Below are 22,307 nucleotides of genomic sequence, written 5' to 3' on the forward strand. Positions count from 1 at the left end.
ACCAGGGCCTTAGGAGAGAGAATTTTTGAAAAGCATACTAAATTAAAGACAGAATCAGGAAAGCCACTGCTTACAAACTGAAGGAAAACTCTGTTATTGGCCTATCAAATACTTTAGCTGCTCCTTTCAACTAATAGTTTGGAAAAACATATAGATATTTTATATTACACTGTGCTTTTTCCCCCCCCATGCTTTGCACAACACAACTTATTATGAAATAAAACCACAAACACAGTATCGGCAGAAATCACAAATTTATTAATCCTTAAATATATCTGTCAGTCATTTACCATTATGGCAAGAAATATGTACACTGTGTCCCATGGTAAACTGCAGTGTTCCAAAATGACAGAAGACAAGTGTATAATTCAATTGTGGTGGAGAGAACGAGTCACAATTTCCTCATGTCTTGGTGTGGAAGACAAACTTGATCTACAGTAATACGTCAACACCACATGCTATGTTAAAAATGTAAAAAAAAAAAAACCCACCCTACACCTAATTGTGTTAAATTTAAATACATTTATACTACTTATAGCTGCTTCACAAAAAAAGTAAAGAAATTAATGAGAAAAATATTAGGCCATTACTTTTTTGTTTTTCACAGATCCCATTGGCAGGTTAATATGGCTCAACACATTTACTGTAAATGCTTATTTTAAATATACATTTTTTTAAATCATGTAATATTATCAGAGCAATTTAAATCTATCTACTGTACATCCACTAATAACAACATCAAAGTGTAAAGGAACGCTTTTGATTTATAATCAACACAGAAAGTAAAATTATACAAATTAGGAAGTCTTCCCATTTTAAAAATTTCAGGCTGCTGACAGCTGTAAATTGTAATTGCTAAAAAGAAGACTGATTGAGATATCATGCACTATTCAGCACTGCAGAAAACATTTAGCCCCACTGATAATAAAACAATGAACAACAGCAAAAAAAAAAAGGGAACAGACAACCCCTTTATTTTTCTATTAAAAATGGGTGGGGGGAAAGGAGGGAGACTAAATCTAAATGTTTGCAGGAATATACATTCACAGATCTAAAACAGAAGCAAAACCAGTCCAGGTCACAAAGTATATGTTTTAAATGGACACCGAGAGCATTCCCTGCTTACTGTACAGGTGTATGCAGCAACAGAAAAAAACAAAAGCGTTAGTAAGTAATGCTGCATTAGTTGTTGTCCCTAACATTATGCACTGTGCAAGGATTTTAATAAGCCAAGAGAAAATGGGGGGAAAAACACCATTGTAAAGTATTACAGTATTATTAGAAAATTGGTATATTCATGATGGTTTTCCAGAGTAGTAGCCGCTACAATGGAAAGTAAACAAACTCTTTATACTAAGCTTGTAAGGCCTAATATTTCTAGGTTAAACTAACCACATATCTGGACTAGAGCATAAACAAAATAAAATAATCCTCTAAAGCTTCCTTAATAAATTTACTGTACAGCCTGAAAGTGATACAAATCTATTTTGTTTTATCCTTTCACTTTAATCATCACAAATTTTAATTTTGCTCTTCTATCACCCAATATAAATTTTCACTTAGCATAAAAAAGTAAAGGTAAAGAATCAAAACAGAAAGACAAAAAATGTTACTGGCCAGAACAGTAGAAGTTAATTCTAAAGTGGTCAAGCCAGCAAATGATAAAATTTTTCCAGTTTAATAACTAAAATGGCTTCAGTTGGTACCAATCCAACATATATTTGCTTTCACATTCATCAGTGATTTTATCCATCTTTGTGTTCCAATAAAACTATTCTGCAACATTAGCAAAGCTCTAATTGGAAATCTCATCGATTTCTACTATGACCCAAAGCAAAACCCAGTGGTTTTGGAAACAAATAAGCCAAAAAACAGTTGTTTAAAAAAACAAAACCAAAATGAGAACATGTACTCTTTTTTCTTTTTTATAAACATAGTAATTTTAAAGTTATTTGTTAAAACTTAGCATTAATAAAGAAAAATGACAAATGGATTGTGTATCTACTACTGTACACTGATTTTTTTTTGTTTTGTCATTTTCAATTTGCTGAAGTGTAAACAAAATGTACAGATGAAATATACAACAAAATGATGCATCAAATGCATTACATGTAGAACCGTCACAGCTTCATGCACTCAGAAACATGCATGAAGAGAAGAACAGGATGGCCCACATGGTAACCAATCAGGTGCTTTGAGTACGGAGAAAGCAAGACTGGCATTGTAGAATTTTAGCTAGAAAAAGGAAAAAACCCAATATTGCTGTTATTGACTTAGCAATATCACCACTTTATGCAGCACACTACAAGTGTTGGAAAAGTACTATAAAGTCTTCCCCAATCTACAACCTTGCAGGATACTGCTTTGAAAAGCAAGCAAACAAACAAGTAAGCACTTACATTGTTCTTTCCCTCTTCAAATCACTTTATAAACACCAATTAACCTTCACTACCTGCCAGGAAGTTGGTTAAAAGTATCCTTACTTTAGAGCGTGGGAAACTCAGGCAGAAAGCTTTACTGACTTGCCTAAGTCCACAGAAGGGATTAAATTCAGAACTGAGCATCAGTCAGTCCAAAGGGCATCTAAATTGGTATATTTTACACCACTTTATGGTACCCTCAGTGTGCATACTCCACAAACTTATAATGACTGACAGATTCACATACAACTTAACAATATATCATTTACATCCCCACTTTACACAGCACCTTTGAATTTGGCCCAGTAAGTTGTGAATGTCAGAGTGTGAGCTGATATCATTTGCATGCAGAGGTGCCAGAAGAGGTGGGTAAGACGAAAAGAAACTAACAGGAATGTGTAAGAATATTTAAAGTAGGCCACTCAATATTATTAATATCATTATTATTTATTATTTGTATTTCTATAGTGCCTAGAAGCCCTAGTCATGCACCACAGTCCCATTGTGCTAGGTGCAGTACAATCACAAAACAAAATCTTTACGTAAGCCGTCTTTTGGCTCCTCAGTATATAATTTATAACAACTTAGATTCCCTTATACCAGGGGTCGGCAACGTTCGGCACACGGCTCGCCAGGGTAAGCACCCTGGCGGGCTGGTCCAGTTTTATTTACCTGCTGACACGGCAGGTTCAGCCGATCGCGGCCCCCACTGGCCGCGGTTCGCCATCCCGGGCCAATGGGGGCGGCGGGAAGCCACGGCCAGCACATCACTCGCCCGCGCCGCTTCTCACCGGCCCCATTGGCCCGGGACGAACTGCGACCAGTGGGGGCCGCGATCGGCTGAACCTGCCATGTCAGCAGGTAAATAAACTAGCCTGACCCGCCAGGGTGCTTACCCTGGCGAGCCGCGTGCCGAACGTTGCCGACCCCTGCCTTATACACTGATAAATGGGTACAAGGGAATCTAGTGAAGTATTACATCATGTCTGAATTTGGCCTTTGGAATCAGTTTCAGACTCAGTAGTCCCATGGCTGCTAATTCCATGCTGAGACCAGGAGACTACTCTTCTGTGTGTGTGTGCATGTGTGTGTGTCCACGTCTGTTCAGTAGTTTTGCAAAAATAAGCTAAAAGAACTAATTCATAAGAATACTGAATACAGAAAAAGTTAACAGAGATAATCTCTCATCAAACGTATCACTTCAGTAGATACAAGCAGTGGAACAGATGGAAACCAAAGCTTTTCAGTAATTTTCTTGACTCAGTTAAAAAATAATCTAAGTTTGTGGCCATTTTATGAGCCATGTCAAAGAGAAACATCTCTGTGTGTATACAGCAGCATAGGAGCTCAGTTCTGGCCTCAGATTTAATGTGCATTCATCCTTGCAGTCTTGACAAATCAGCTACGGTGCTTGCCCAAGCTGATTTGACACGATCCAGAGAAACATATTCCTGCAAAGGCGGAAGCCAATAGCTATGATTACTTTCGTAATTTTATTGTATTTGAAATCTTTTTCTTCAGCCAGTCTGAGAAGATTTACTATGTATTACAAAGTGTGTTAATGAATGGAAAATATAACATTAATAAATATTCTTATAATAATAGATCTATATCTGATGGAGTGCAAGTATTCTAAATCCAAGAAAGAAAGAAATAATAAGGATATGGTTCTGTGGAATTCCAGTTTTGTGAGGCTCCAGAATGGAGATACATTTGCATTGCTATATTCTCTGTGAGAATTGATGGTAAATTCCAAGACCTTATAAAAGATAATCAGGAAGGTTTGTAGAAAGTGACTTCTATGTGTTAGTCATGTTGCGTAAGTTAAAAATGGTGAGCCTCATTAAAATACTATACCCCACATCGATCATTTACTCCCAAAACTGTAGAATCTACGGCTTGCAGGAATTACTAGGCAAAATTCTAGTTATGCAGGTGGTAGATGGTCATTAAACTAAATGATCATTAATCTTCCTTCTGGCCTTACTTCTATGCATGTGTGTATGTATGAAACTACTTGGTTCTCTCTAAGTACTTAGCAAAATACATGCAAACAGAAAAGTTTAAATGGAAAGGACTAAAATTTTCCCTAATCTAGTCCCTGTCATCCTGGTAGGAACCCATGTTTTTCAGTGAGTATCAGGATGAAATATTTATTCTTAGATACTAATCCTTTCTGGACTTTGTCATTTATGCTTTTGGCCCCCACCATGAGATGGGGCAGACCTGTTCCACATATCCCTCCAATGTAAAACCTGTGTCTTACAACCACCAAAATCTCTCCTTTTCTGTTACGCTAAATATACTTGGTTAAGCACTGGCAGTGTGTTTGGAGCTGTGCAAAACAGAGAAAGACAATGCCCCTGCCAGCAACAGGCTTACATTTTAAAATAAACACTATGGTACAAACATACAGATTAATAGATTATAAAGCCAGGCAATGGGTTTCTCTAAAAAGAGCATTTTCTTCCTTTTAAAGTTTAACATCACTTTGTTCTATCACTATATTTCATTGGTTGACAGATTGACATTGCAAGGCTACGTGGAAGAAGCATGTTGTAAGGAGGGAAGGTAATTGATGCAACAAGGCAAAGTGGGAATGCCAGGTATAAAGAATAGCACAAAGGCATAAGTGGGAGAAACATAATAGTGAAGTTACGTGGGAAAGGAAAATTAGAAAGAATAAAAAAATAAAGAAATGAGAGCAGAGCTGTAGGCATGAATGGACTGAGGCAGAGCCTTGAGAGTGAGGACAAGAGGCTTGAACATGATACCAGAGATGACAGGAAGACAGCTGAGGGAATCAAAGTTGTGAAAGGAGCAGACAAAATGGATTATTACAAGAGCAATTTTGGATAGACTAGCTGGGGCAATGTGGAAAACAGGGAGGCTATGGGAGAAGGAGATTGTTGTAGTTAAGGCAGGAGATCACCAAAGGAAATGCGTACAAGCACTTTTTAGCTGTGAGGATGGAAAGGATGGATTTTTCAAGATGTGGTAGAGGAAGAGCCAAAGGATTAAGCGACCTCATGGAGGTAGAAAGAGGAGTCTAAAGTAACACTGAGGCCTTGTCATCCGAGTTTGCAATCTCAAGAACTGCCTCCACTAAGTACATTGGTGTAAGTACATTGATGTGCAGTCCTCAAATGTAGATGTGCTGCTACAGTGCAGTTTAACTTGGGAACATACCAAAGTAAGCTGCAATGGTATAGTATGTCTACATTAGGAGTTGACACACTGATGCTGTTGCACCAATAGGGATTTTCTTAATGTAGACAGGGCTGCAGTTTGCAAGCCTGAATCATGGGGAGAGCAGTGGTGTAACTTACATTAATGAGTGGGGGAAAAGCAGAGGGTTGAGAGGAAAGATGAGGGGCCAGAACCTCAGCTGGTACAACCTGATGTAGCTATGGGATCAATGGACGAACATGATTTACACAACTGAGGATCTAGCCTGAGGAATTCAGTATTTTGCATGCTGAGTCTAAGCTGCTATGATTCCAAGGATGCAATATCAGAAGGTACTTAGAGATGCCTGAACACAGTGGGATGGACCACAAACAGAGGGAGAGATTTGAGCGTCAACCACACAGACATAGTAACTGAGGCAGTGAGAACTGACCAGGTCACTCAATGGGAAAGTGTAAAAGGGGGGAAGAGAAGAATTTATGATACTTTTTTGTATCTTATAATTTATAAAGTAAATAATCTGATTCTAAATCATCTAGCTATGTACATGGCTATTCTGTGTAAGCACTAGAGCTAGCTGGAAAACAGGAAAATGGCTAACTTTTTCATTTTTCATCAAAATTTTGTTTGTGTTGAAATTTTCCAGCCAGATCTAAATAATTATATGTTTCCTATCATTTCTCTCTTTACTTCCTGCCAGTCCCCATGGACTGTATTTGTTATGCCCACTTTTGTGTCTTGTTTCAGGCCCTGTCTACATTAAAGAAGCTTCCACCAAAGTAATTAATTACAGCAATGTGATTACACCATTGTAAACCCCTTCATGTAGACATGCTGCACAGGTAGAAAGTGCTGCTGACACCTGTGACGCTCAATCCAGGGATTTACTGAAGTAACCTGCACTGGTGCAAGCCCGTCTATGTTAGTGGTAGTGTAACCACATCAGCTGAGTTACACTGGGGCAAACGTCCTTAGTCAAGAGGAGGCCTAAAATTAACACAATTTAAACTCTTCAGGGCAGAAACTGTCTATGTGTATGTACTTGTATGTGTCCGTACTATGTGTACGTACAACACCTAGCACAGTGAAGTCCTAAGCTTAAATGGGCATGATTGTAAACAAATAATAACAAAAAATATGACAAATATTTGCACTAATACTGTATGCAGCATACTGAATTATTAAATGGACTTTGCAGAATTGACAGCGCAGAAGTTACACTGCAATGCTACTTTTAAGAGAGTGAAAGTTTTATAGAGTTTAAGGCCAGAAGGGACTTTAGATCATCTAGTCTGACCTCCTACATAACCTAGGACATCCTTACCCCTGTAGCTAATACTGTTTGGATAGATTTCTTACTTGATCGGTACTGTTGGTGACCCTGAACAGTGAAAATGAACATTCTGCCATTTGCCATCACGGCGGTGCCAGACCCGGGTCTCCTCGGACTGCATAGTCTTTGGCATTCCACTTCCGTCCATGTACTGCGTCAGCCGTATGTATGCAATGCAGGCAGCATCATCGCCCACAAGATGGACATGGGGATTGAGGATAATAGTGTGGATTGGCTTATTACCCTTGGACAAAGCTATGGAGGGAAACACACACACAAAATCAATTTTTCCCAAGTAAACCAACAGAGTTAGCCATGTCCCTCAATACTGAAAACGGTATGTAAATATATCAAGATTGGCAGATGCTAAATACTAACCACTGTTTTACTGATAAGCAAGAAAACTAGCACAAAAAGTTGCAGCAGTGGGACGGGAGTGACACTACAGAAATGAATCATGTTCTATCTCTTCTATCAGAAAATCATTCTAAAATAACAGTGGTCTATATTAATGTGCCAAATAAATTACAGTAATTGTCTGCTTTTCAACCCTGATCAGTTTCAAGATGTCTTGCCATAATAAAGACACAAAAGAAGGATGCGTAATTATGTTGTTCCCTTTCCTTTGTTCACTTTTAGAAGTGAGGTCACGGGATGAATCTCATTAGTTAGCACCTGAGCTCTGCTCATAGCAATATATTTGCATTATTCCTATCTCTGATTCCTCACGGCTATAAATTTCCTTCTTTTATTTTTTTTAGTTGGTATTTCTTATTTCTTATGTGCTACCTTTGTTGAAATGATCTCATCAAAGTCTTTGGCCAGATTTCAACGTGATTATTATCCAAAGTGATCTTGATTTGTTTTATATGTATCGGTTGATGGTTCTAGTGCAGTAGTGAAAGCGGTTACCAAATGCTTTATTTATGTGGTTATACTTCTCTGTACTTTAGAAATGTAGTAAAAAGACATTTAAAAACAGAATTACTTTCTGTGATTTGGGATCTGTGTGTGTCATATTGTGAACTCCATGTTGTCTTGTGACCCAGTTTTGTTTCAGGGCTCTACTTTGCTCTGTAGCAGCCTTTGTGGATTAGAGCATCCATTTTGCAACAGGGACTTGACTCCTAGTAGAAAGCCTATGTCTGAGAAGTAGAAACAAAGTAATCAAGAGCCATCAATGTTGAATGACATTTTTCTATGGAAAAATGAGTCTTCTACTGGTAAGGCCATGGTCTTTGAAGGTCTCTCTACAAGGAAGTTGATGTGGGGAGAGTAGGGGTGGAACATGGAATTTCCTCAGAGGAAAGACACATGCACCAAGAGAGACAAAGGCTGGTATTAAAAGCTAGATGCTACTCTGAGCAAAGGGTTGGTCTCCTGCTGCATGCCAGAAGAAAAGGGCGGGAGGAAAGAAAGCAGGAAGGGCTCCCTCGCCTATGCACACTGACTTCAGACTCAAAGAAGTGGGGAGATGAGACTTAGAGGGACCAAATTCAGAACTGTTTGTTATTTTCCAAAGATCTGAAACTCTCGTGCTGTTTAAGAGCAAAATGCCTGTGGTTAACAAATCCCTTTGCTAAGTTTGTCTTCCTTCCACATTGTCCCTGAAGGAGTTAATCAAAAAATCAGAGCTCCCACAGCCAGGTGGACTCTGGGGGAATGTGACTAAGCACTGGGGAGGTTAGGTGGGAGACACTGGTTCTAGGGTTTAAGGCAGCTGGACTTCAGAGTCTCATTGCCCAAGAAGAGTGTCAGACACGGGGTCTGCACTGGGTAGTGTGCCTGAGAGACCCAGAGTTAGGAACAGTGACCATTACCCATGACCTGGGGTTTAGAAGTACATGGGATTCTGTGGTTGGAGCCACATGCGCCAGACTAGTGTCTGTTCACAGAAGGGGTAGGTTGTGATGCAGTGGTATGAAAAACAAGCAAATCCCGAAATTCCACTTTTCCCACCAATGTCACAACCTGGGCCAACTCCCATCTCTGCACAAATACCAGTCTGTTGTGAGTGGATCCAACCACAGGATCCTATGTGCTTCCAAGTGCTTCTGGCATGCTGTCCTTCTGACTTGACTACCGTTATGGAGATAGGAGAGAGGTACTCCAGAGTCAGTTCTTTTCCAATCCTGCCTGTTTCCTTTCCAGCTCGGCGGAGGAGGCTGAGTTGACCCCACCCAGCCTGGACTGTGAGGAAAACTGCTCTCTGCACACAGAGCTGGCCAAGCTCCCCAACTAGACCCTCGATAAGAAGAGAGCAGGAGACACAAACCCTTCCTTTTGTTTCTCACTTTTCTCGGCCTAGCTCTCTCCCTGAAACCTGTGGGGGCCCTAGTGGTTCCAAACACCTCAGAAAGGGAGTGGAGCTGGAGAGGACAATCTCTCCCAGAATCAAACACAGCCCTGGGACACAACTGGGAATTTGATGGACGCATTATTGAGCTGCACTGTTAGTCTACAAACTTGAAATCAAGTTTGGAATTTCCTTCGAAAAAGCCCTGCAACAGGGCGTGTCTAGCTAGGGTGACCAGATGTCCCGATTTTATCAGGACTGTCCCGATATTTGCTTCTTTGCCCCATGTCCTGACCAATGTTTGTGGCGGGCCAAACTTTTAAACTCCCTTTTTTTTTCTTTTTTGCTCCCCCCTCCCCCCCGTCCCGATATTTTATACTGCTGATCTGGTCACCCTATCTCTAGCTGAGCCATCGGCCACAGGGGAGTGGAGGGAGGAAACTGGATGCAACTTCAGAGGGCAGGACATTCCCCTGTCACCAGTGACTGACAGGTCTGGTTCTGCCCCCAAACTGCAAGCAGGCTGAAGTACCCATTGTAAAGGGCCTACAGACCTTAGCACTAACGAGAACATGCTAAATGCTTGCAGTTCTCATTTCAAAGTAAGACAGACAGTAACCCACTAGAATGGGTTACCTAGGGAGGTAGTGGAATCTCCATCTTTAGAGGTTTTTAAGGCCTGGCTTGACAAAGATGATTTAGTTGGGGTTGGTCCTGCTTTGAGCAGGGAGTTGGACTAGATGACATCCTGAGGTCTCTTCCAACCCTAATATTTTATGATTCTAAGTAACCTGAATCCTTACCCAGGACATTTTACTAAGTAAACAACAACCACCACAACCATTTTATTAATATCAGTACAGATGGGGAAACTGAGGCATTGAACTTCAATGATGTGTTCACAAAACAGAATGGGAGTCCATCTCAGATTTGAGATTAGAATTTAGGAGTCCCTGGAGCGAGTCTTGTGCCCTGACATTTCTCATTCAGAAATTGCTGGATGAGAAAATCAGTTTCATTAGTTAATTTATAACATGATCAGCCTCCCTTTGAGTTTCAAATCTGCTCTGAAACTATGTCATCTATAGTACACCTCTACCCCAATATAACACGAATTCGGATATAACACGGTAAAGCAGTGCTCCGGGGGGGGAGGGGCTGCGCACTCCGGCGGATATAACGCGGTCTCACCTATAACACGGTAAGATTTTTTGGCTCCCTAGGACAGCGTTATATCGGGGTAGAGGTGTACCTGATAGTCTATGGTATGAACAAGTAAGCAGTGTAGCTTTTATTTTCTGAAGCTGACATGGTTGTATTAAATCCACCAACTGACGTGCTGTGATCACCATTAAAAGAGTCATGAGGCCAGTGCTTCAGCTAGTGTGAATCAGCACAGTGACTATAGTATTTCCTTAGACTTACAGTAAGAAAGAATAATGATCAACTGTTAGGAAATGCTGACTTTTTAATGGTGATCAGTTTGTCCATCACTGCAGACTTTTCAAATGTGCCCAATGCTGTGGTATTCAGCCCCTCTAGCTCTGAAAAATAGAGTGGGAATCACTTGCCTTCCAACCCTATTTACCTTTAAGCAGTCCCTCCATACCCCCCTCCTCAAAAAGATATTACATGAACTTGACAATTCCCTCCACAATCCAAAGTTCCCCATGGTTTCTAAGCAAGTTTAGCAGAAACATGAAAAAAGTATTTTATACTGCATAACTCAAAATGAAATGTCAAAAACACCATAAGCAGCTACAAAAAACAGCTGGCTTTGAGAAGCACACTTGGAAATATTTTAAATGTGATCAAATAGGAAAACACACCATTTTCAAAGTAGAACCTGTGAAAGTCCATCCCTTCCACCAGATTCCCCAAAGCTTCAGGTTCAAAAGATGTAAGGCCTGGATCACAGATCTTTCTGTGGAAGAGAAAATTGAACAGTGATGACAAACATATAGTCAGTTTCAGATACAGCACAGGACTGCTTTCTTCTTGATATCTTTGAAACCAAAGGAATCCTCAAATTGGAATTTTCCATCCCTAATACATACAATTCACAGCATGAAGGAATTCAGACTAAGTCAGCGTTTCTCAAATGTGGCCACTGTGGCCTCAAGCAACCACCAGGGGCTTTTCTTGCGACCACAGCCTCCTAGGCTGTGATGGAGGGGGAGTGACGGGGTGGGAAAAGTAGCTCTCTCTCCTCCTCCCTGTTGCTCCTGGATGCACCCCTTTGCTGCTGGTGCTGTGGCCACCATCAGGGATTGGGCCCTGCCCCCCTCTGGAGTCACCTGGGGCACAACACTGTAGGAACAGGCAGCCATCGAGTTCCCCACTTTCCCTCGGGCGGTGGGGCTCAGGCTTTGGGCTTCAGCACTGGGGTGGGGAGGCGGCAGGCTCTGGACACTGGGCTTTGGGCTCCAGCCCCGGGCTCTGGCTGCGTGGCAGCAGGCCTCAGGCTCTGGTGGCAGGCTTCGGGCTCCGTCCCTGGATCCCATTCTCTGGTGGCAGGCTTCGGGCTCCGTCCCTGGATCCCATTCTCTGGTGGCAGGCTTTGGGCTCTGACAGCAAGGCTTCAGGCTCCAGCCCCCCGCTGCCTGCCCCAGCTCCCCACCCCCAGCTCCGTTGACCCCCACTGCCTCCCCCCGACCCTCCCTCCAGGGCTTAATTTGTCCCCAAGGCTTGCCAGGGCTGAGTAAGTCTGCTGTGAAAAGTGATACTTGTATGTTTGTAAATATCACTTTTCACAACAGACTTACTAGCTAGCAGTAAATAAATTACAACGATTTGAACATGTATATGTGCATATTTATTTGGTTTTCCTAAAGCTAATTAAGTATTTTCGGAAAAATTTGTCCTGAGAACCCCTGCTCTAAGTGATGGTTATGATGGCGTTGAGGGAAAATTGGAGGATCTTTATATACCAGAGGCAACTATGGAGCAGAAAGTTTAACAGTAAAGGAGAGACTACATATGAGCAGGGCTGGCTCCAGCTTTTCTGCAGCCCCAAGTGAGCAAAAAAAGAGACTAGTGGCGGCACTTCAGCGGCAGCTCAATCGCGCCGCTTCTTCCGCAGCAATTCGGCGGCAGGTCCTCCCTCTCTTCCTCTTCGGCGGCAATTCGGCGGCAGCTCAAAGAGGAAGAGAGGGAATGAGGGACCCGCCGCCGAATTCCCACCGAAGACCCGGACGTGCCGCCCCGATACCGGACGGAGTGCCGTACCTTTGAATTGGCCGCCCCAAGCACCAGTTTCCTACACTGGTGCCTGGAGCCGGCCCTGCATATGAGGATGTCTGAGGAAAGACTTCAGAAGTCAGAGGGGCAGGAACGGTAAAATGAGTGCTGTACATAGTCATGTGGAAAAGAAAGCTTGAAGAAACGCAGTCTATCGACTAGAATATTAGGGTCCAAACTAGAAAGAGAGGTTACTCACTGTATGCAGTGGCTGTGCACCTTTCATGGGAGATTCTCATTAGCAGTGTCTGTTGGCCCTCGCATGCACTGTTAATAACTTGTGCCCTGCACCGAGGTTATATCAGGCTGCGTGGGCAAACTGCCCTCAGTTCCTTCTCCACTGCTGAGTCTCAGAAGGAAACTGAGATTGGGATGGGGTTGGCCACTTCCTGTGGGAAGTGGAGTGACCCAGACCCAGCCTGCTCTGCTCTCCTGGCTCCCAGACTTGGGGGGAGGGGGAAACCGCCCCCCAGCACTCGCCGGCGGTGCGGCTTGGAGCCAGGGGAGCGGAGCAGGCTTGGGCCGGTTTGCTCTACTTACCGGTGAGTGCAAGCCCGACTGCTTGTGGAGTCCTCAGAGGATGGTGGCAGGGCTGGGGCAGGGAAGGGGCGGGGCAGGGGCCCCGGGGAAGAGCCAGAGCAGGGGCTGTGCCCCAAATTTCCTAGTTCCCTACGCAGCTGCATACTTTGCGTATGGGTATGGATGGCTCTGGGGTAGACTTATGCTGGTGTTGTTTGCCCCAATCATTCTCTACATCAACCACTAGAGAGTCAGGTGGAATGTGAGAAAATAGGAACTCAGTCATTAGTGTGAACATAATACTTTTTAGTAACTCTTTTTCAGATGGGTGTTACTGTAGCAGAGGTTTGTCAGCTGATTTTTGCAGGTCCCAGCAGAGCCTCGTTGATAGGAAGGGCAACTCTGGATGGTGTTGCAGAGTGAAGAATATACAACAGCTCTGACCTCCTGAAGAGGTATATGTAAGGGAGTCTGCCACATATTTAATGAGGTCTTGAGGCCATAGATGGAGAAGAAGTGATTACTGCCTCATCTGGTGAAAAAGAAGAGATGGTAGTTGTAGGGGGTTGCTTCTTTGTCCACTTAAGTCTCCTGAGCCTCTAAGATTTTCTCCTGCTGCTGGGGAGGAGAATCTTGAGTCTCCCTATCATCCTGATGGAATAGGGTCAGGGCCCTGGAGAAAGGAAAGTTATCTGTTCTGTAACTGGCGTTCTTCGAGATGTGTTGCTCCTGTCTATTCCACAGTAGGTGTGCGTGCTCGCCACGTGCACCGGTGCCGAAAGGTTTTCGCTTAGCAGCATCCGTAGTGGGGGAGCACCGCTGCGACCCCTGGAGTGGCGCCGACATATCGTGCCATAAAGGGGTCTGCGTGCTCCCCCCACTCCCAGTTCCTTCTTGCCAGACAACTCCGACAGAGGGGAAGGAGGGTGGGATGTGGAATAGACAGGAGCAGCACATCTCGAAGAACGCCAGTTACGGAACAGGTAACTGTCCTTTCTTCGAGTGATTGCTCCTGTGTATTCCACAGTAGGTCACTCCAAGCTATACCTGACGGAGGTGGGTAGGAGTTCTAAATGATAAAGGTTAAGGGTTACCCAGGCGGAGCACCGCCCTACCAAACCCGGCGTCGTCCCTTGTTTAGGAGATGATTGCATAGTGTGATGGAAAAGTATGGATAGAGGACCATGTACCAGTCCTGCAGATGTCCTGAATAGGGACATGAGCCACATAGGCCGCTGACGAGGCCTGAGCTCTCGTCGAATGCACCTTAACAATAGGAGGCGAGGGAACCCCTGCCAGGTCGTAACAGGTGCGTATGCACGAGGTGATCCAGCGGGAGATCCGCTGGATGGAAACCAATTGTCCCCTCATGCATTTGGCCGTAACAACGAAAAGCTGAGGGGATTTCCGGAATGGCCTTGTTCGATCTAAGTAAAAGGCCAGCGCTCTACGCACATCTAGCATGTGCAGGCGTTGTTCCTCATTGGAGGAATGGGGCTTAGGACACAGGACTGGCAGGAAAATGTCCTGGTCCATATGAAACGCCGAGACCACCTTCGGCAGGAAGGCCAGGTGCGGGCGAAGCTGGACCCTCCCCTTATGGAAGGCAGTGTACGGGGGATCTGAGGTCAGCGCCCTAAGCGCCGAAACCCTGCGGGCTGAGGTGATAGCCACCAAAAACGCCACTTTCTCAGATAAGTGGGACCAGGAGCAAGTGGCCAAGGGCTCAAAGGAAGGTCCCGTGAGGCGTGACAGCACCAGGTTCAGGTCCCAATGAGGAACCGGGGGTCTAGCATAAGGGAATGCTCTGTCCAACCCCTTTAAAAATCTGGAAGTCATGTGGTGGGAGAACACTGACTGTCCCACCACCGGAGGGTGGAAGGCCGAAATGGCCGCCAGGTGCACCCTGATCGAGGAGGGAGCCAGCCCTTGGGTCCTAAGGGACAGGAGGTAGTCCAGGACCAGCTGGAGCGGAGCGGACGCAGGGGAGGAACCTCTCTCCCTTGCCCATGAGGAGAACCGATACCACTTAGCCAGGTAGGCCCTCCGTGTGAACAGCTTTCTGCTTTCAAGCAGGACCCGTCTAACAGCCTCGGTACACCTCCCCTCCTCCGCATCTAGCCACGCTGTCAGGTGGAGCGGGGCCAGGTTGGGATGGAGGAGACAACCTCCCTTCTGGGAGAGGAGGTCCGGGCGGAGCGGCAGTCTGCGAGGGGGGGCCACCAAGAGTTGCAGTAAGGTCCCATACCAATGTTGACGGGCCCAATGCAGGGCTATCAGGATAATTCTCACCCCATCTGACTTCACCTTCTGTAGGACCCTGCCTATGAGGGGGAAGGCGTACATCGGGGCCCCGACCAATTGAGCAGGAACGAGTCCGTCATGGCCCCATCGCCTTCTATCACCCTGGAGCAGAACCTGGGCCACAGGCGGTTCTCTGCGGTGGTGAACAGGTCTACCTGGGGAGTACCCTACTGAAGGAAGATCCATTCTGCCACCTCTCTGTGCAGGGACCACTCGTGTTGATGTGAGAACACCCTGCTCAGGCGATCTGTGAGTGTGTTGCTCCCGCCGGGTAGGTGGAACGCTCGGAGAAGGATGTTGAGGGCTATACAGAACTCCCACAGGAGCTGGGCTTCCTGGCATAAGGCCTTGGAGCGTGTGCCCCCTTGCCTGCTGATGTAATACATTGCGATGGTATTGTCCGTGAGGACTCTGATCACTTCCCCTTGTAAGTGCTGGTGGAAAGCCACGCACGCCAGGCGCACTGCCCTGAGTTCCCTGACATTATGTGCAGGGACAGTTCCTCGGGTGACCACATACCCTGGGTCCTGAAGTCCCCCATGTGGGCTCCCCACCCCAGGGCCGAAGCATCCGACACTAGATCTAGTGAGGGAGAGGGCTCTCAGAAGGGGATACCCCAGAACATGTTGCTCGGGAGGGCCCACCATTGGAGGTCTGCAACCACCGTTGGCGGCACCGTGACAGCCTTGTCCAGGCCATCCCTGGCCTGGGAGTAGCGGGACGCCAACCAGAGTTGGAGGGGCCTCATCCGGAGCCTGGCATCTCGCATCACTGAGGCGCATGCTGCCATGTGGCCGAGGATTTGAAGACACATCCGAGCCGTGGTTACCGGGAAGGCCGTGACCGAGGCAATGAGGCCTTTGAGCGCCTCGAACCTGTCCCTTGGAAGGGAGGCCGTGGCCGCCTGGGAATCCAGCAGTGCTCCTATGAATTCTATGCGCTGGACCGGAATTAACGTGGATTTCTCCTCATTTACCACTAGGCCTAGATTTGAGCAGGTGCGTAGCAGGAGGGTTATTTGCTGCTGCACCTGGGACCAGGACTTGTCCTTGAGCAGCCAATCATCCAGGCAGGGAAAGATCTGCAGCCCTCTCCTCCTGAGTTGGGCTGCTACCACTGCCATACACTTCGTGAAGACCCTGGGGGCGATCGAGAGGCCAAAGAGGAGGACCGTAAACTGGTAGTGGTCCTGGCCCACCAGGAAACGGAGGAAGCCCCTGTGACCCTCGAAAATATGGATGTGGAAGTACACATCCTGGAGGTCCAGCGCTGCAAACCAATCCCCCAGGTCTAGGGAGGGAATACTAGAGGCTAGGGACACCATGCGGAATTTGTAACAAACCAAGAACTGGTTGAGCTTCCGCAGATCGAGGATGGGCTGAAGCCCTCCCTTCGTCTTCGGGATGAGGAAATACCTGGAGTAAAACCCCTTGCCCTGGAACTCCCAAGGTACCCTCTCCACGGCTCCCAGAGAGAAGAGGCGCTGTACCTCCTGATATAGGAGGAGCGCATGTTCCAGGTCCTCCGCCAACCCCCTGGCCGGAGGGGGTCCTCCGCCAACCCCCTGGCCGGAGGGCAACTGGGAGGGGGCGAAACAAACTGCAACCTGTACCCCAGGGATATAGTGTTGAGGACCCAGCGGTCCGTGGTAATACGGAACCATTGCAGACTGAAGGCAGGTAAACGATTGGCAAACCTGAACTTTATTAACTGGGGGGGGGGGGGGAGGAGAGCTTAACCAGGCAACAGGCCCGGTAACCCCCCGCAAGCAGTCAAAAACCCTGCTTCCCTGGCCTCCTGGCCTCAGAGGCCCCGGATGAGGGGCTGAACGGGATTGGTGTTGTGACCGGCCCCTCTGCTCCCGCTGCTTCTTAGGCGGGGGCTCATATCTGCCCCGAGCCTGTGGAGCGGAGGTATGAGGCCTGGGCTTGTCCTTGGCCGGCGGGATGTATAGGCCCAGCATCTGCAGGGTGGTACAGGAGTCTTTCATCCCATGCAGATGCGTGTCTGTTTGATCTGCAAACAGGGCCCGACCATCGAATGGCAGGTCCTGCATGATCGACTGGGACTCAGCCAATAGTCCAGAGAGCGAAAGCCAGGACGCCCTTCTCATGGAGATCGCTGCGGCCATCGAACGAGCGGCTGTGTCCACCGCATCGGAGGCCGCCTAGAGCGCTGCTTTAGCTGCCGCCGCACATTCCTCGACTAGAGCCCGGAACTCCTTCCTGTCCTGCTCGTGAAGAGAAGGCTCATATTTGGGCAGGGATCCCCAAAGGTTAAACGCTCAAGAGTGCCTGGTGGTTGGCCACTCTGAGCTGAAAGCTCGCAGACGAATAAACCTTTCTTCCAAAGGAATCCAACCTGCAAGCGTCTTTGTCCTTGGGGATGGGAGCGGGTTGGCCGTGTCTCTCCTGGTGATTCACGAACTCCTCCACTAGAGAGTTCGGAGTTGGGTGGGAGTAGAGGTACTCGTGCCCCTTTGTGGACACAAAGTACTTCCATTCGGCCTTTTTGGAGATAGGACCCAGGGAATCCGGAGTTTGCCAGAGGCCAGTAGTAATATTAGCCACCTCCTGATGGAGCGGGAGGGCCACGCGTCCCAGCGTCGAGGAGGTAAGGACATTGAACAACATGTCCGATGGTTCCTCCATCTTCTCAGCCTGGAGTTGGAAGTTCGATGCCACCCTCCTGAGTAGCTCCTGGTGGGCCTTGAAATCCTCCTGAGAGACTGGAGGAAGTGGAGCCATGGAGTCATCCAGTGCTGAGGAGGTCGGTGCCGCGGTGTCGTCTGCACCCGGCTGTACTGGTAGCTCGACATCCTGATCCGGGGCCCAAGTCGGTGCCGGAGGGTCGGTGCCCACTGCCTCATCACGGTGCCGAGGCGGCGACGTCGGCTGGGCCTAGGATGCTCCTGCCACGGAGCGGGGTCCCAGCGGTGCTGGTGCCTGGGGCCACGGTGCCCACTGGCACCACTGTCCCAGCCAGGGAACGGCCTGGCCCTGGGATGCCAGGGGGCCCGGAAGGACCGGCTGGTCCTGTGGCACCGAGCGGCTTGACGAGGGGCGGCTGCATGCTGAGGCGGCGGTCCGGGACGAGCGAATGGTGCCGTACAAACGGCTGGATAGGTCCCGAACATGACGTCTCCAGCCCCTGGAAGAGGACAGGTAGGAGTCGGGAGTGCTATCTCCATAATCCCTCCAGCGCCCAAGACGACAACGCCTCAGTGCCTGGGACTTCTGTGACGAGCTCTGGGCATAGCGCCTTCCATGGCGGGTGCCAGAGCGTGAACGGTGGTGCCGCCGCCGCCGAGACCTGTTCCTGCGGGCAAGGCTCGAAGAAGAGCGGCGCCGCCTCTTAGTGCCTCCCCTACGGCCTCCCGGAGTGGAGGTGGAAAGCTCGCTCGCAGACGACCCTGCTCGCGGCGTGGAGGCGCGCCGTGGTCCGCGACTCGGCACTTCAACTCGGGACGGTGCCTCGACCTCGGAAACATCCAGAGAAGGTTGATGGGCACTGAGCGGTGGCTTCCCACGGGATCGGGTGCCCGACTGAAGCGGCACTCCCAGTACCGGAAGCGTCATGATGTCGTATGCGGCCTGAGCTGCCTCTGGTGTCGAAGGCATTTTCATCTCTGGCGAGGTGCATGTGGACAGCACCGGACTACTCCGCTCCACCCGAGTCGGAGGTCTCGGTCCTGATGGGGATCGTGGGCTGTCCAGCGCGGGTCTAGCCTCACCCCGTTCTTTCTCCCGGTGCCGCTGAGTCTTCCCTGGCTTCTTAGAAGGGGAGCAGTGCCGGCTCGTCGACAGGGCCTTGTTGCGCACCGACGACGCGGTACTGGGCGCGGAATCAGGACGGCGTGCTGGGGGCGCTTCGCTGCGCGCCGAGGACACGGTACCTGGCGCGGGGTCAGCTCAACACGCCGGTGCCGGGGCCAACGTCGACTCCATTAGGAGAGCTCGGAGTCAGATCTCACGCTCCTTGTTTGTTCGCGGCTTGAAGGAACGGCAAATTTTACACTTCTCACTAATGTGAGCCTCGCCCAGACAGCGAAGATACTGAGTGTGTGGATCGCTTCTGGGCAAAGAATTGCGACAAGAGTCACATGACTTGAAGCCTGGGCCACAGGGCATGCCCCGAGCCAGGCACTAACAGAGAAAAGTTCAACAAGTAACTTCAGGGAAAGCTGGATACCACTAAGGCTAGAAATGCTGCAGCAAAGCTGGAGCACAAAGTTCCGACTACCTTCACTGGCGGCAAGAAGGAACTGAGGGTGGGGGGAGCATGCAGCCCCCTTTATGGCGCGATATGTCGGCGCCACTCCAGGGGTCGCAGTGGTGCTCCCCCACTATGGATGCTGCTAAGGGAAAAACTTCTGGCACCGGTGCACGTGGCGAGCACGCACACCTACTGGGGAATACACAGGAGCAATCACTCGAAGAAGAACTGTCAGTGATGAGCTGCTCAGGGATTCTAATATAGGCATTGAGGACCAGAAGAGGGAGGGGATGGCATCCAGGATTGCTCCCACCAGGAATGATGAGTTCTCCAGGCATCTTCCTTGTCTCTTAGAGAAAAATAGTTATATATGGGTATGTAAGAGAACCGTGAACAGAGATTGAGAATACTGAAGAGAGGTCTCCATCTTCTTACTTTATTGGGGAGTGGTGACTGAAAAGAAAGGGATGCTAAAGGGTCTGGAAACCAAGAGGTTCTTGACATCAAGAAATGCCCAGTACCTGCCAGCAATGGAGACTCAGGTTAGCAGTCACCGATAAGTCCTTCGGGTACCTAAAGTCTTGCGGTACCGAGTGTGGTCACAGCACTGAGTGGAGTTATGGCACCATTGGAGTGGTATGCTTCTCCTTACAGAATGGTACCGATGGTTTTGAGCACTTCATGGACATTGTTGATGTAGACGGAGGCTTAGTCTTACACTGTACCAAAGAGCTTGATAAGAGTACCAAGAGAGGGTTTAAGTCCGATGGTACCAATCTGTGTTTGCTCTGACCATCTCTGCTAGATGGCTCCGGAGACTCCTCAGAGCTATGTTTACTCTTAGAGCTGTGGAAATTTCCCGCTTCACTGGTACTGGAGAAGCCCTTCGCCTCAACGATACCAAGCTTTGAGGATCAAGTCTCTGAGGCCGTTTACCCGGTCAAAAAGTGAGGTCTCTTTGAGGTCGGTTCCTTAAGAGGAGAATTAGAACTCCTCTTAGGATATTCAGAGGAGGATTCAGGCTTTCCCCTTTCTAGATGAGGGTTGTGCTGAGGTTGAAGGGGCACAAGAGACCCCCAGGAACTGATGTACAGTGAGGTTCTCCTGACCTGGTTCCAAAGGAGAGTGAAGAGAGGAATCCATCGTTAACAGTTGCAGCTTGATTTCCCAGTTCTTCCAAGCCTTGGATTTGAGGGCTAAATGAAGTTACACTTCTCTGGATTGTGCAACTCTTCCAGGGAGCACACACAGTTAGAGTGTCCATTACTGAGTGATACAGCCTCTCTACATGTGAGGCAACGTTTAAACCCTGATGAACTGGGCATGCCCCTCACAAGGAGGATTTCCCCAGAGGAAATAAAATGATCTTTCAATAGTAGTAGTATTTAGTTACTGGCTAACAACCTAACTAACTAAACTAAGTAGAACAAAATTGGCTAACAGTTGAGGCACGCATAATGCAAAGATGCTAAACTCAGTCTCAAGCCGAGGCGGTTCGCCCGTACTCGGTGCAGGGCATGAGGATATGAGCAGTGCATATGTGGGCTGAACGGACACGGCTAATGAAAATCTTTGATATATATGGAGATATACCTATCTCATAGAACTGGAAGGGACCCCAAAAGGTCATTGAGTCCAGCCCCCTGCCTTCACTAGCAGGACCAAGTACTGATTTTTGCCCCAGATCCCTAAGTGGCCCCCTCAAGGATTGAACTCACAACGTTGGGTTTAGTAGGCCAATGCTCAAACCACTGAGCTATCCCTCCCCCTGATCAAAGGTGCATAGGGTGCATGTGCACCTGAAGTAGAGCACCCATGGGGACACTACTCAAAGAAGAGCCACCCATTCCTACCATGCTTTTTTTTCCTTTCCAGATTTTCCTCTCTTATGGCAAGTAGAGCTGGGTTTATAAAGCTGATTTATTCCCATGGATCTTGTTTCCCATGAATGATGGAAAACTTCTAATTGGAGACTTTTCCCATAAGAATACTATTTGCCATTGTAATGTCCACTGTTTTGACAATTAACACAAACAATAGAACAGCCTTCCCACTCAGAGATTTAAATGATGCGGTATTCTATTTGTTTCATGATAACCCAGAACAAAGGTTCCTTATCCTCCATCCAGTTTGCCCTACTGCAGAGCATGCTTGACCTCAAAGGCATATGACCTCATACAAATCAGCCTGTAAAGCAGAAATATGATGTATGTGAAATTCAGTGATCCATCGATAAACATGGGCATTAACATTTCTGTTTGCCTTGCTTTTCTACGTGTCATTCCAACAGGGAACATAAATTATATACTGCATCATGCTGGAATGAAACACAACATATATAGGCATGAAGGATGAAATCTTGGTCCCAATGAAATCAGTGGGATTTTTGCCATTGACTTCTATAGGGTCAGCATTTCACCTAAAATTTTCTTTCAGTGTTTGACCAGAGCCATATTTTCAAAACCATAAATAGAAGTTAGGCATCTAAATCTTACTGGAAGTCATAGGACTTAGACATCCAGCTGTTATTTGTGCCTTTGAAAATCTCCCCCATGATATGTTAAGTCTAAAATCAATGTTGCTACCAATGTTTAAATGGTAATTTAATTTTGGTTAGATGTTTCTAAGGCTTGAGTTTTGCCATGCTGCAAAACAGAAACGTTTTGAGCAAACTTCCATTTGACATTTTTGTACAACAGTTTTTGTAACAGTCAAAGAATATAAAGTGCTCATACCAGGCAAAGGTATATTACTGGTAATTTGTCACTGTCTCATAGGAGTATTACTTCCC

General features: G+C 47.2%; 1 protein-coding gene across 25 annotated transcripts in view; it reads right to left on the reverse strand.

The window, feature by feature from the left end:
• Window positions 1-239: 239 nt before the first annotated feature.
• Window positions 240-22,307, reverse strand: part of CAMK2D (calcium/calmodulin dependent protein kinase II delta) — a 274,191-nt gene continuing 252,123 nt past the window's right edge. For 22 of the 25 annotated variants that reach the window (XM_065596261.1, XM_005290327.5, XM_042842353.2 and 19 more), the window contains 3 exons: window positions 11,068-11,162; window positions 6,969-7,197; window positions 240-2,235 (listed from right to left, as the gene is read on the reverse strand). In XM_065596261.1, coding sequence (XP_065452333.1) covers window positions 2,232-2,235; window positions 6,969-7,197; window positions 11,068-11,162 — 328 coding nt within the window. In that variant the 3' untranslated portion in view covers window positions 240-2,231. Of the gene's footprint in view, window positions 2,236-6,964; window positions 7,198-11,067; window positions 11,163-22,307 lie in introns of those variants that run through there. The other 3 variants (XM_065596262.1, XM_065596267.1, XM_065596266.1) reach the window with 1 other exon arrangement.

This window comes from Chrysemys picta, chromosome 5, assembly GCF_011386835.1.
Source record: "Chrysemys picta bellii isolate R12L10 chromosome 5, ASM1138683v2, whole genome shotgun sequence".
Classification (NCBI taxonomy): Eukaryota; Metazoa; Chordata; order Testudines; family Emydidae; genus Chrysemys; species Chrysemys picta.